Source organism: Acartia tonsa, chromosome 1 (assembly GCF_053477335.1).
Source record: "Acartia tonsa isolate MP-2025a chromosome 1, ASM5347733v1, whole genome shotgun sequence".
Taxonomy (NCBI): domain Eukaryota; kingdom Metazoa; phylum Arthropoda; class Copepoda; order Calanoida; family Acartiidae; genus Acartia; species Acartia tonsa.
This window is the reverse complement of record NC_137260.1, coordinates 12,797,575-12,813,002: the sequence shown is the minus strand read 5'-3', so window position 1 is coordinate 12,813,002 and position 15,428 is coordinate 12,797,575. Positions and strand designations below refer to the sequence as shown.

The following is a 15,428-nucleotide window of genomic DNA, read 5'->3' as shown; positions in this document are numbered from 1 at the left end:
TACTACTTACTAAAAGAACCGGCTAGCTATAAAAAAAATAGTTGATACACCTTCTTTAAATTTATCTTTTGATAAAGATGTCTAAAGCATATCAAATAATTAACAACTACGTTAACTTTAAAACTAAACAAAAACTTTTTATGACTCTTTAAAATTAGCATATAATATTCAAATTAATTGAAAATTACCTATATGATATATTTGAAAGTAGAGTTCTATATTAAAACGGCAAGTCATTGCTAGGCCAGTGAAAAAAGGTCTCCACTTTCACTTTTCTTGCCATGCTGCTCACCAACTTACTTCATCTTTAGCTAAAAAGTGTTTATATCTTCACAAAAAATATTTAAATTAATACGTTTAAATATTTTTAGTAATCCTATTGTATTTTATAATATACTAGCGGCTACGCCCCCTAGAGGCCTCTAGGGGCACTTAAGGGGGGGGGGGGGGGTAGTTGAATCCCAAAAACCATTTTTAAAATTTAGTTTACAAAAAAAAGTTTTTATAAAATTTAGTAATATTTTTTTGGAAGGGGGGGTTGATTTTTTCTAGGAGCGATTACTCTTGGGAGGGTGGTTGTACCCTCTCCCAAAATAGTTATAAACCTTCCTCGGATCCATGAGAAGCTACTCTGTTTAGGAGAACCCAATCGGTTCATCGGTTGGCGAGATCATTCGGTACAGACAAAAAAGCTTATCCTTATAATAAAGTAACAGAATGTTTGTGTGTCTGTGTGTTTGTATGTTTGTACCAAAGGATCTCGCTAACTGCTGAACCGATTGGGTTCTCCTTAACAGGGTAGATTCTCATATGTCCTGGGAAGGTTTATAACTATTTTGGGGGAGGGTGACACCACCCTCCCTAGAGAAATTAAATTTTTTTTAAATTTCTCAATTTTAGAAAGAGAGTTCAACGAAAAACAAACGTCAAACGTAAATTATTAAATTCGACTCTCTCCTCAAGTGCCCCTAGAGGCCTCTAGGGGCGTAGCCGCTAGTTACTTTATATATTAGGATAGTAGTAAGGTTTTTCTCGTTAGCATAAGATTTCAAGAACTATTGAAACGTATGGGTTATAGATTTCAGGAAAGATTGACAAAGGCCCTAGGATGGTTTTAATATGTTATGTTTTATAGATTTGAGTCTTAAGATAGTTTTAGGCTATATTTTTCTACATCTATAATGCAGAGCCCCTATATTCTAAGGGTGCTTCGCTAGTTTAGTTATAAAGTAAAGCTAAAGTTTATTTAATACCCCCAGCTGTTACTATTAAAACTATAACGCATTTACTTTACATTTAAGACTAACTGAAAATAAATGTTTAAGAAACATAATGAACAACTGTAAAGATGAAAAAAACTAAGATTTTGTCCTATGAAAGTAATTTTTTTATCTGAGTTAGCTAATTTTTATAGATATTTGGTAGTTTTTAAAGAGAACCCTTAACTCGCTTTATCATTGCCGGTGTTACCCTAATATCACAACACATTCTTTATTTTAATTTTTTCGAGGGGCAATTTCTTTTTTGAGAGTTTTGGTACTCTCGCCCAAAATAGGTACAAACCTTTCCAGGGACTATAAGAAGGTACCATGTAAAGGAGAACTATATCGGTTCAGTGTTTAACGAGATCTTTAAGTACACACAGACAGAGATCCTTTAACTGTACTACAAGGATTAAACAATTCATAAGGGTATAAATTTGCATTTTCAGAAAATGTTTTTTAATCTCCACAGTGCTTGTATAATGTATCTTATCAACAATCTCTAGGGTAGGGCTAGAAAAGTGAGAAAATAGCTTAAAACCACCCCTAATGACTCGAAAAAGTACAACCAATTTGGACTGGCATTTTCCGAGACCTTTACCTACAGACAAAACACCTTATATAAATAACATTATAAACTAGTGCTTTTCAATACTTATATAATTTTTTAAATAATTATGCTGATATATATATTACTATTAAATGCAAATAAAATATGACTGGAACGTACAAACACTATAATGGCCATGTAAGTGTAAATGGCCATGAAAACTTAAAGATAATTTGGTTTAAAAAAATGTAATATATGAGTAAGAACAAACACCTCGACCACATCCAAAGTAACATATAGAACATAGCCTACAATTTATTTCCTTATCAGGAAAGATTATCTTTTTATTGGTCAAGATTTTGAGAAGTACAAAGTAAACTTTTTTTATAATTTTAAGCTCTTTTATCTAAGAAATTTATTTTTTCATGATATTTTACTAAAACTAAGTTTTTGGCATACTTTTATATAGTTTGTATACTTAATTTTAAAACAGGGATAATAATCAGAAGAAAAAAGTTACACTTTATTTTTATCAAAGTAATCTAATAACTTCCTAGTTAAACTTTTAACTATTCTGCTGATTTACGATGTCGACCTCATCATATTTGGTTGACTTACCGTTGTAGAAACTAGAAATTTGAATCTTCAATTTTATTTTAAATTTACCATTCTTTCCACGGTAATCTTTGTATTATTGTGTTTCTGTTATAGCAAAGGATCCTTCCAACCGCAAAACCGATATGATTCTTCTTTTCAGTGTAGCTTTCCATAGATCCTAGAAAGGTTTGTAAATATTTTGGATAGGGCACCACTACCCTCACAATAAAAATCACCCGAGATGGGTTTTTAATAAATGCCGCGTTTTTTCGACAATTTTTTTGACATTGATTGATTGAACGAAGACGATGGGAGAGTATACAACATAAGAATTCAAAATTTTAAAATTAATATTTTAGCCATTTGTATAATGTCTAATACAACTTAAATCCATTTTCGCTGCATATTTATTAATGCATCTTTTTAGATCTGTATTAGACATTATACAAATGGCCAAAATAATAATTTTAAAATTTAGAATCCTTAAGTTGTATACTCTATTTTAAACCTTATTTCATCTTGAAGATCAATGCCCCGTACGATTTTAACAGAGTATACAAATTAAGAAATCAAAACTTTAAAGTTATCATTTTAGCCATTTGTATAATATCTAATAATATAAATATGCAGCGAAAATGGATTTAAGTTGTATTAGACATTATACAAATGGCTATAATAATAATTTTAAAATTATGAATTCTTATGTTGTATACTCTCCCATCGTCTTCGTTCAAGCAATCAATGTCTAAAAAATTGTCGAAAAAACGCGGCATTTATTAAAAACCCATCTCCGTGGAAAAAAAAGATCCTCCACACACAAAAAAATATTTTTGTTACAAAAACTAAAGCTGAAATAATAAAGCTGGTCCACCCCCCTCTTCTCAAAGTGCCCCTAGAGACGTAACCGCTGGAAGTATTCTTAAGTAACAAAATGAAAGTTCAGAAGAACTTCCCCACTCTTTATGTTTCAGAATATTTGTCTCTATAACTGGCATAAGTAGCCATGATCCACTTTCCATTTTGCTGAAACCAGTTGGAATTTCTTTTTGCACCCTTTACCACGCACAAGGGAGAATGAAACCACGTCCATTATCTTAATAAGTTCAATATTTTTGCCTTATAATCCCTAAACTGCCGAGGGGTTAACTAGATAAAAATAACTTTATTACTAAATATGTGTTGCCGTATCACTTAATCAGGGCAGCCGCGCAGTTAGGAGAAGCCTAATAAAATAACCAACCAATAAGGCTTAGCTTCCCGCTTTAAATCCTATCCAAACGACGATCCTTTGAGCTGAGGCCGCAGACACTAAATTTAATTAACCCGTATGAAAAGAGCATCTTTTGAATATTAGAGTATAGTCCCTTTTGTGGCAACGCCTCTTTTGGGTCGTTTTGTCGTATTTTCACAGTAGCTTTTTTGGGTTATTTTAGGTTAGGTAGGTTAAGGTAGATGAGCTGATTGCCCTCCAGGGGTTAGAAATAGGGGAAAAGTTACTGTGAAAATAAGTTAAGAGGCGTTGCCACGAAAGGGACTATGCCCGAATATTATTGTTAGAGAGGAGAAATATGTCTAACATCCCAACCTGTATCTCATTGCAAAGTTTCTCTGAGTGTGTGGAAATTTTTACGGTATATGGTCAGCTTCGTCCCTAGTATTTACACTGCTTAAAAATGTCCAGATTCAATTAACTGCTGTTTTATAGTTTTGAAAATCAAAATGCAGGAGTTATAGCCGTTATTAGCTGGCTTTTTCCTATGGCTATAAAGTCAGTGGTCTATACTCCTTATGATATATTAGAATGGATTTAGGATATATGTGGATATTATGACAGGGGAAAAATTATCGTCAATTTAGCTTTCTAACATGGAACTCATTCATTGGTCAGTTCTTTCATCCTGTTGGAGGAGATAGGGTAAAGGGGTGAAAGAGAGAAATCGTTATTTTAGCCCGCTGCGTGTTTCACTTTATTAGAGAACATAAAAATTTTATCCAAGTATTAAAATGACAATTATTTGGTTTAATAAGATATAATTATGAACGCAAGAGTTTTTTTATACTTAAACCAAGAAAAACTAGAAATCTGCTAGTCATACTTTTCATTTTCACTTGCTTCGGGATTTTGGATAAGAATTATAGGTATTATATGGTATTATATTTGAATGAGTAAATCTCTTTGAAACAATGCTAACGGCTACACCCCTAGAGTTCTTAAGAGGAATATTGGGGGGAGGTAAGTCAACCCTCTATTAAATCAAAATAAGATGAATAGATTAATTTGTAATATAAAAAAATGCTGTTAAAAATGTTATAAACCAACATGTTTTAAATGGACTTTTTGGTTACGATTTTATTATCTTTTTTTTATATGCTTTATTTTTTCTTTTATTTCTTTTCCTTTTCTTTTTTATTTCATAGAAAATATGAATATACTTTTAGATAACATTTCCCTTTTAAATTTCTTGGAATTTCTCCCATTTTATATACATAAGAATTTAAATAATTCTCATGAAAATACATGGATCTTATTATTTTAAGTGCAAAGATTTATAAATTGTGATTGTCTGTACGCCCAAAGAAAGCTCTCAAAAGCAAATTTAGGAATGTAAGAAACGTCCTATCAATTCCAAAAGTTGATTTTTAGTGGTTTTGTGGTTCGTAGTAGCGACGACTTTTTTACCCCCCCCCCCCCTCAATTATTATTTCAGATTTATTTCACTTGTTAGCCATACCTTATTTCTGCGATGACATAAAGATGATGAACTAAAAATTTAATATCCGAATGTGTACACAGTTTCCTCGGTGTTTCCTCATCCTATCTCAATATTTACTACTAGCTAAAAAAGCTCCAAACTTCAAAAAAAAAAATCAAAATTTGAAAAATTTAAATTTTGTATGAATAATGTATAAATCTATACATTCAAATTTAGATTTTTTTGGAATTTCAAAGTTTTTTAGCTAGTAGTAAATATTGAGATAGGATGAGGAGACACCGAGGAAACTGTGTACACATTAGGAAATTAAATTTCAGTTCACCTGTTAGAAGGCTCTACAACTAGGAGATTAGAGTAAAACACTAGAGGGAGAAAGGATTAAATAACTGTATCTCCCCATCACTCTCAACTGGGTTATTGAAAATCGACCAATGGTGTTGGGAGTGTTAATAAAACCAAAACGCAGAAAACAATTTGGTAGCATACGAAAAAGTCCCTGAAAAAGGGAGGGAGGTAGTTATCTGTATATACATCTATACTGTAGATCTGTTACTAGGAGTTGTTTAAAACATAGAGAGGCATCGTATTTTAGGAACAGCTATATATATTGGATGACATGTAGGGTTAAATTCCTAAAAATTATTACATCATATACTATGTGTATCTTTGTTACAACAAGGTGTTATGTAATTAATTAATATTTTGAGACTTTGGTACCATTTTTAAAGTGGTTTTTATGTTAAAAACTATGCCTCTAGAGGCACTTGAGGTAGGATAGGGGGAAGTCGACCACCCCCCCCCCCCCATTCTTTTAATTTCACCTTTAAAAAAATATAGAAACTGACATACAGGCCAAAGCGTGCCACATAAAGCTTAGAATCCCTGACCCTGTCTATATGTGTGCCCGTAATGCTATTTATATAGTCTCCACTCTTACAACAAATATTCTATTCTTTTTTTAGTGTACACAGCTTATAATTTCCGCAAAAGGCACTTTTCAGAGCTCAAATATAAGGCCTGACTTAATCAAGGTCTGTTAAACTGTATTAGTAGTAAGAATTTCTAAAACTGACTTTGCATTATTAAAAAACTCGAAATTAGTAGATATGAAATGGATCTTAAGACAATAAAGCAGGCTTTTTGATATAAATTCTATTGAAAATATTTGTTTATCATAAAAATATAAAAAAATTTGCTGTTGTTATAAATAGTTATGAAAAAATTACAAGTTTTGCAAAATATAGGAGTTTCAATTAAAACAAATTTCAGCAATATATTTATTATAACAATTAAAACAATTTTATTACTTACATGATATCACATCAGATTGTTTAGATAACAATAAAAACATTTATTCCTTTATTTTGGTCTTCATGATAAAGTGGAAATATTAAAAACTTTGAGATTTCTGTAAATGTTGGACTGTAATGCTCAGATTACTTTCCACCGGAGCACCAATTGAAAGCACCAGATGGGGTACAGAATAGAGCAGATACACTCACAGTTGCTGAAAATAAGTTTTGTATTAAAATTCCTTTTCAATCTTGATGTTATATAAAAAAAAATTATTTTGTTTTAAAAACATGAAAGAAAATTGTCTTTATTTTATTGAAACTGCTATTCTAAGAATCTTTTATGTAACTTTTATGACAAAAAATCTTTGAAATTATAAGTAAATAACCCAAATAAAGATAAAATAAAATCTTACATGTATAAGTAGTAGAGGTAGAGGTAGAAGTAGAAACACTGGTCAAAGTTGTTGTCATGTAATACCAGGCAAATCTTCCCTCTCTATTGCTGTCTTCAGCCTTGCCCTCTCCTTGAATTTCAGGAACAACCAATTCATCACTAAAATAAATAAAGTAGTGTATTTTGCTCCAGATATTTCGTAGTTCAATTAGCAATATTCACAAATTCCCGTTCTTTTTTAGTTTTGATGATAACAATGTCAATATTAATTTTTTCAAAGCCATAATATTTATAAAAATGTGCAAGCAACACAAAAGGCAATGATAAATATTTTTTTATCTAAATTAGTTAATGCTGTTTTTTTTTCATGTTTGTACTTAATTGAAATGATAGTTTGAATGTGGACAAAAAGAAGGTAGCTAAATAGCTCATGGGAAACTAAGACTTTCACATGATCATCACAATCAAGCTGAAATATAAGTTGTTAATATCACAGATTTGATGCAAACATACCTTAAAGCTTTTGAAGCATTAATACTAATTTCTGATTCATCCTGGCTGGCATCATTTCTCAAGATGGACCTCCTTCTTCTGCCTGAGCAGGCTGTAGCCAACTTTGTCTTGGACAACAACAAGCATGTGAAAGTTGCACTCTGTAGAGATGTTGTTGTTGTCAAAGATGTTGAGGTTGATGAGGAAACAAAGAAAAATTTAGGATCCCTGAACAAGGATATTATTTGGTAAATGAATAGATGAACATTTAATTAGCTTCAAGCCAAACTCATTTATCAATTACTATCCATTTGGATTTCTAGACAAGTGCCATGCAATCAAAGGGTTGGTTGTCTACTTTATTGTAACTACTTTTTAAATCTGGCACAATGTTGTTATCAACCCTCTCCAGAGACATTTAAAATAGGTGTAATACAATCAGATGAGCCCTGCTTAAACAATGACATTATTCATTTGCGTTGAAGAAAAGTGTAAGCTTATTAAAAATAAAATTTACCTTGCCAGAGCTGCTGGAGCTGCAGCCATCAAAGCGGCACAGATCAAATATACTTTCATTGTCATGGTTCTGAATGTTATATTTATGGCTAGATACTTGCATACATGTAGTTTTACATTTTCTGTTAAAGTCACAATTTAACATATAATTAATTACCCTTCATTTACCTTATTTCATGATTTAACCATTATTCTAGCCTATAAATTTAACTTGATAGTCTTAGGAGCTAAAGTGTGTGAGAAAAAAAATTCATTAAAATTATGAAAATTAACTTGTGCAGCTTAATTTTGGAAATGCTGCTTCACCGCTATAGGCCTCTAAGGCTCAATGTGGGAAAAGTCGAAAGTGTCCCCCCCCCCCATCTAAATTCTAGTTTGGCTCTATTTCCTAAATACTATATAAGAATAAAATTGTTTTAGAATGAAAATAATTTATGAGCTCAAATGGATTAGGTTAAACTGGGATTAATATAATGATATCAAGAGAAAACTTCTTGATTTGCCCTTTCCAGCACTATACTTTTTTTATAAGACATTAAAAGAATTTTATCTATTTTCAGGGAGGAGGGTAAAACTGCGCTTTGAAATATACTTCCCTACCATGTAATTTTTCTTTTTTTAATTAAACTTTATGGTGGTAGGTTGACCTTGCTCACTTTCTTTTTGTAAAGTACCCATTTACACCTTAAGAGACTGAGAAGACGCATAATTGTTTAACCCAATGAAAGAAACTATAAATAACTATTTATCTATGAATTATAAAGGCTGCTAGTGGCCAAACGGCTGAACGTACATATTACGACAGCAAAAGCTATAGGCGTCATAAGAAGACCTGTAGATAATCTGGAATCGAATTGCTAAGAACCTCTGTTGCACAGGAAAATTTTACATGAAGAAATATGTAATAAGCATTTTTCGCTCATGTATGGGCACTATTAAGTATTGACTATTTCAGATTATATGTAGGTCCCTTTTTGTAGGTTAAATTTGTATACGTTAAATTTGAACAAATGAAATACGTTTGGCCATTTGGCAACTAGCAGCCTTCATAGATTTCTGGAGATAATTGTTACCAAGAAAATTTTACCGTGAACTGCACCTGTTTCAAATAATGTCTTTATTTTGTAATCAACACAAGTAAGTACTGTGTAGTTGTGATGTTATAATACTGTCAGTGTGTTAGCCGTGACCGTTTAATACAGCTTTTAGTCAACAAAAATATTGTATAAAAATTGTCGATATTAGGTCAGCTATGACCACCTTTTTTAAAGCCATATACTTGACATTAACCCTTGAAATTTCATATCAATAGAATATAAAAAAAATGACAAGTTAACATATTTTCAAATGTTTGAATTCTGACAAAAAAGTTTTCTGGTTTATGAAACACAAACTACTATGACGGTATGTACCAAAAAAAGATTCATTTAGTTTTAAAAATCACGCTTTTTTCTCTAGGATTCTAGATAAAAATTTAAATTCCTCACTATAAATATTTAAATAATTTATATTCAAAGATGTTATATACCATTTTGAAATAGCAAGAAAATTAATGTCTAATACGAACTAATTGTCATATTTTTTTTATTGATCTTTATATTAAAAACAAAGATATATTTGTAGGATGTTGAACTATTCTATGAGATTAAATTTTCAATTTGCGAGAAAAACATTTTAAATATGTGTTTATTTAGAATGTAAAAAGTAGCATTTATTTCATTCAATCATTCTTCACGTTGTTATATTTTTTAAACTACTGTCTTTTTGGTTGTTGGTATGAAAGGAAATCTCGGAGTATAACTCTGTTTGTTGAACACACAAAGTTTTCCCAGCACAAGCCATGCATCATGAGTCATACTGATTTATGCTAAGAAATGCTTTTTATTTTTTTTCTACAGTAAGTAACAAAAAAAATTAAGTAGTATTTTCTGTTAAATTATTTTAATTCTGTTAATATAAGTATAAACTTGAGTTTTTATTCTTGAAGGTTGTTATTTTTTAGTAGCGAAGCTACACTATTATTCACTTTGTCTGTCCGCCAGTCAGGCCGTAATGCTTTGGGGGAAACGTGATTTTCTTGGCTCCTATTCAAGATAGACAGCTGAAATTTTTAGTGAAGATTCCCATATTGACCTCAAATAAAAAGACTATAGTAATTTATTAATTTAAACACATTTAATAATGTTATTACTTACATGATATCACATCAAATATTTATTCTTATATTTTGGTCTTCATGATTAAAAAGAAATATTTAACATTTAAGACTTTGAGATTTTTGATCAGTTTAGTCTGAAATGCTCAGATTACCTCTTTCCACTAGCGCAGTAATTGAAACCATTCGCTGGGGTACAGAATAGAGCTGATACACTCACAGTTGCTAAAAGAACGTGTCCTATCTTTTGTGATTTTGTTTAACCCATATTTGACGAGCTCCCAAAGTTCTAAGTTTTGGTTCACTTTTTCAATAATTACTCAACAGAATTAAAAAAGTAAGGTGTTAAATTAAAGATCTTAATATTTTTGTTCACAATGGCAATTCTCTTCTTTTTTTGTTGCATTTTAGTCATTTGTAGGTGTTGGTCTTTTGTAGAGTTGGTCTTTTATAGCAACGCCCCTTAATACCAACTTAATTTTTAAAAAAACTTAAATTACTTCAAAAATAAGGGGTTCCTCAAAAAATACTGATTACATATCTAAATTCTATGAATCATTTTATATCTACTACTTACTAAAAACACCCACCAACAAACGCTATTTTCTTAAAAAATCACAAAAGCATAAGGAAATAGAATAAGAGGGAGAATACTCACCCCCTTTCCTTGTAAAATACTACTTCCCCATCTCTTAAAAATTTATACAAATTTTGCAGACGAACCGCCTGCAGCTTTTTGTATTTCAAGATAATGTGGATGAAAATAATAAATAATTGTTGTCAAAAAGCAACTTTGACATTTTTTAGGGATGTTATTTAGCCCTCAGGGTTGTTCCCTTTATTGACGAAAAATCCAAAACAAGAAAATTACACACAAAATGCAAATAGATGATAGCTATGATATTCTTGTTCTATATCCTAAGCTAGATGTCACTGAAAAGCTGAAAATTGTGATTTTTAATCAATTGGTTGTATCAATTTGTAAAAACATTAATTTATTAAGAAAAAAAAGTTTGAATATATTGCAATGTAGATCTTATAAGCTGATTGTGTGTGTAATAATTAAAGTCAGTAGCAAAGTCTTGAGAAATTCATAATGATAATTTTATATTCTTTCACAATGTTTTGTCAGAATTTATAATAATTCAAAACAATTCTATATCTTCTTTTAAAAATCAGATGTATGATTCAAACATCCAATATAGTTATCTGGAAATTACATTTTTTTTTAAATACTCCTATTTTTTAAAGGTGGTGGAATAATAATAAAATTCAGCGCCGCAATAGCGCAAAATAGGCCTCTAGGCCCACTGCCTATTTTAGTCCTCCAAATACCTTGATTCCCCTCTTTTATTATTTTCTCTATGCACAAAAGTCAGGACATGTTTTTTTGGTGTTAAATCGAAAAATGACAAGTTTTACCTAAATACAGGAAAGAAAATGGTATTAATTTGATTAAAACTGTTATTCTAAGAATATGTTATATAGCTTAATTAAATCTCAAAGATACATGGTGTAGTAAAGTTTGATGAGGTAGAAGTAGAAACACTCGTCAAAGTTGAGTTTAATAGAAATATTAATTTAAATAAAACAACGTTTTTAAATGCTTTTTGGGGATAGGAATGGCAGTTTTGTTGACTTTGTATCAATGCTTCATATTTAAACTCTTTTTATAATATTTGATGTTCGCAGTTTTTTATTATTTCTATGTTGAAATCATGAAAATATGAATTATTTGGTTAAAAATTTAAAATTGAAATGCCAAGGTCAATTTTCATTGTAGGTCTAGCTATCACTTAAAGGTCTAGTTTTGAGTCTGTAACAACTTCCAGGTGACAGAAAATAGTAAAGATTAAAAGTTTTCTCATCTGACTAATAAACATTAACATCATCTCATTCATAATATCTCAATGATAAAGCAAAACGGGCTCTTGTTTCCTTAAAAAATAGCTTTTTTCTGCCGATTTTTACGAAAGTCAAGATTAGATAATTTTTTGTGGAGTGTACGAATGTGCAGTTAATTGTCTTATTTTCCTTCTATAACTTTAACTAAACCTTTTGACATAGTTTACGGTTTTTCCTAAAAGTTTAGCCCACTTAAAGAATATTATCATTTGAATAACTTTGATATTCAGCCCTTTGTACTAAATTTCATCGTTATTAAAACATGAATTTGCAATTATATGTCATAAAATAAATCCTTCACGGTAAGGAATTGTTTTCAACTATTTATGACAAGTTAAATATCCCTAGAAACATTATAATAAACAAAAACAATCAGATTTTCCATGTTTATTCCCTCCAAAATGGGCACAAAATCAAGACATAAATCCTTGATATTTTGTTAAAAAACATTTTTAGTTGTTCAGTATAGTGAAAGGCGCTTAGAAAAAGTTAAGGCACTGTAATTTTTTTAGTGATTATTTTTTGGGGAAGGGTAAAATTTTTAAAAAAATTGGGGTGCCTACGTACGGCCTACTGTCAACTGCCTACTACCTACTGTCTCTCCAGAGAACTACTTTTTCTTACTCTGCTAAAGAAAAGGAAATCTCTGAAAGTATCTGTTTTTTGTTGAACATACAAAGTTTTTTTTCAAGATATCACAGGTTATTTTGTCTTAAGGACAGATAAATTCTTTCTTGGACATGATTTACGTTTTAAGTAGTGAAGCTACTCTATAATTCGAAATGTCTATCCGTCCGTCTGTCTGTTAGAGACAAAGTGGGGGAAACATGATTTTCTCGGCTCCTATGAAGAATAGACTGCTAAAATATTTAGTAAAGATTCCTATGGCATATGCACATCAATAAAGTTAGAGAGAAGTTATGACTATATAGAACTATCGCAAAGACCTACCAACACAATCCCATTGCTCGAGAAATTTGACAGCTTAGACTCTAAAATGGCTGAGTTTTATACAGGGTTTTTCATTTTTAGAAACAATACCCTAACTATAAAATTTATTATGTATTTGTGTTTGTCCTTTATAGATAATGCATATATCTTAAAAATAATAAAGTAAAAAAAACAATTTTGGCTATATCAAAAAATTATAAAATCGTAAAAATCTGGATAATAATTTCATTAAAAGCTGTCTTGAGTACAATTATTTCGGAAAGTAGAGATTATTTCCATTTTTATAATAACAATATTAAAGTTCATGTTAACAGCACTATAGATTTAATTTGTTTCTAAAAATATATTTCTTTTTTTAGGAGGCTTTTAAATCTTTATCTTAGTACAACTTTCTAAAATAGTTTAACTGTCCTTAGCAATGTGAACTGAACCAGTGAAAATGTCTGTTTATATGTCATATTTAGTAGCGAAGCTACTCTATAATTCACTTTGTCTATCCATCAGAAAGTCCGGATTTTTTTTCAAAGAACTTGTAATTAAAATCAATCTGTATTTGCCTTTTATAAAAAGATTTTACATTCTAATAAATATATGTAAATTATTTCAAATTGTAGCTCATTTATGACACTATACATGCTATACTCTGCTTTTACAGTTACCAAATGAATGTAATTATTTTAAATTCCTGAAAATCATAAAAATCTGTAAATTGCTATATACATTTTCAATATTTTATGCAATAAATCAACTGATTTTTGAAAGACATATTTGTTAAATGTTGCTAAACTTGATATCATCATCCTTGTTAGAATGTACTATAGTATTTTAATAAAAAATGTATTATTATTTTTTGAAGCTAGCTTTTTAATAATTACGTTTAAATTCTGTTAGATTTACTGATAATTATCATATAATAATTTTTTGCTTATTTTCAAGGTCTTACTATTCTAATTATATATACATTATTATGTTTAATAAGAAAATTCCGACATTCATCTTAGGTTATTTTTAAAAAAAATTGCTATCTTTGAATTAAATATTCAAATAAAATTACACAGTACAAATAATAAAAAAACAGGTTTTGCTTACAAAACACAATCAAATTAATGGAAACACTTTTGAAAAGATAGCATTGGTTTTAGATAATAAATATGCTCTAAATTTTTACAAAAACTAAGCAAAACATTTATTTTTTGTCGTTGATAACAATATCTTATTCTTATACTCTTATTTACAAATAGTTTTACACTAAAATCTTTTGATTTAATTGTTTTAACTCTTGTACATTAGGTCACATGACTTTAATTAATAATAAAGGTCCCCCAAATCCTTATACCAAAATATACGGTGGTTTTGATTAATTAGTAAAGTTCCTTCATATCTTATTCCAATGACAGCTTATAAGCTTTCTAGCAGCTAAGTGAGAAAGCAAAATTTCTGTCGATAAGCAATGTCATGGGTCTTTGAATAGGGAAAATGGTTTCATAGCTATTTACCACTCTATATATATTACTTTAATGTTGTACATAACATGACCAAACTTTTTATGATGTTAGATACAAAAGTTTCTCATACGAACACAAGCCATGCCTAATGAATTAGACTAAAAAAATTTTTCTCTACTTAAAGTAACAAAAATTTAATACAATTTTTAAAAATGAAGCTTTTCTATAATTAGGGTCGGTCCGTACGTCCGTCCGTCACAGATGGATAGCTTTTTTTCCTGTTAATTTAGGCATGTTAGAATTGGCCTATCGATTTCAAACTTTGCATGGTGATTCCTTAAGTAGTTAGGTACGATTTAGAAAGCGTAGCAACTCTATAATCATTACAAGAATGTCCGTACATTAATTTTAAACATGTTGATTTTTTTTACTTTTTTAACAACAAATTTTTATGTTTTCTAATCATCCGATTGCTCTGATTTTTGGTATGTTGATTCCTGGGACAACAAAGTATAATGTTATAAGCAAAGCAACCCTATAATCAAGTCCTAAAAATGTAAGTATGTCCATAAACATTATCCTGTATCAAGCAGTTTTTCAACAAATTTACTTACAATTTTGCTTCGACTCTTATACATTTATATACTGATCATTCAGTTCTGACACTATATAATTGGTAATGTCCGTTTGTCATACCGTTTCAGTGCTTCGCTTTTATGGATGTTGTCATCCTTGTTTTTGTAAAATTATGTAAAATAAAAGCATGAGGATCGATAATATATTGGATTTTATAGAAACATCCTATCAATTTTATACCTATACCTGTTGTAAGTTAGAAAAGTTAATCACTTAAATGTCATTTTGAATTGCCTACAACTTTTTGTTATTTAAGCTGGAGGCTTCATGGGGGTATTGGGTCCACTAATTGCAGTCTTTTTAGCAGTTAGATCGGTGCCCGCCAGGATGGAGATATTCAAAAAATTTCAACTCTCAGTTATGTCTCATACCCACACTTAAAAAGTCAAGCAGTTTAGGCTCTTTATCTTTCACACACAGAAAATGAGATAGAAAAAACCGGATGGGGGGGGGGGGGCGTTCACCCCCCCCCCCCCCCCCCGAACGTTAAGGGTTAACTCAAATAAAGAAAGATTA

General features: G+C 30.3%; 1 protein-coding gene across 1 annotated transcript; it reads right to left on the bottom strand.

Moving 5' to 3' along the window:
• Nucleotides 1-6,386: 6,386 nt before the first annotated feature.
• LOC145313327 (uncharacterized) lies at nucleotides 6,387-8,011 on the bottom strand. Its single transcript, XM_080152683.1, has 4 exons — nucleotides 7,822-8,011; nucleotides 7,326-7,532; nucleotides 6,832-6,971; nucleotides 6,387-6,630 (listed from the first exon to the last, which is right to left on the bottom strand). Exons 1-4 carry the CDS (start codon nucleotides 7,884-7,886, stop codon nucleotides 6,560-6,562), a joined length of 483 nt encoding a protein of 160 aa, XP_080008809.1. The 5' UTR covers nucleotides 7,887-8,011; the 3' UTR covers nucleotides 6,387-6,559.
• Nucleotides 8,012-15,428: the final 7,417 nt, after the last annotated feature.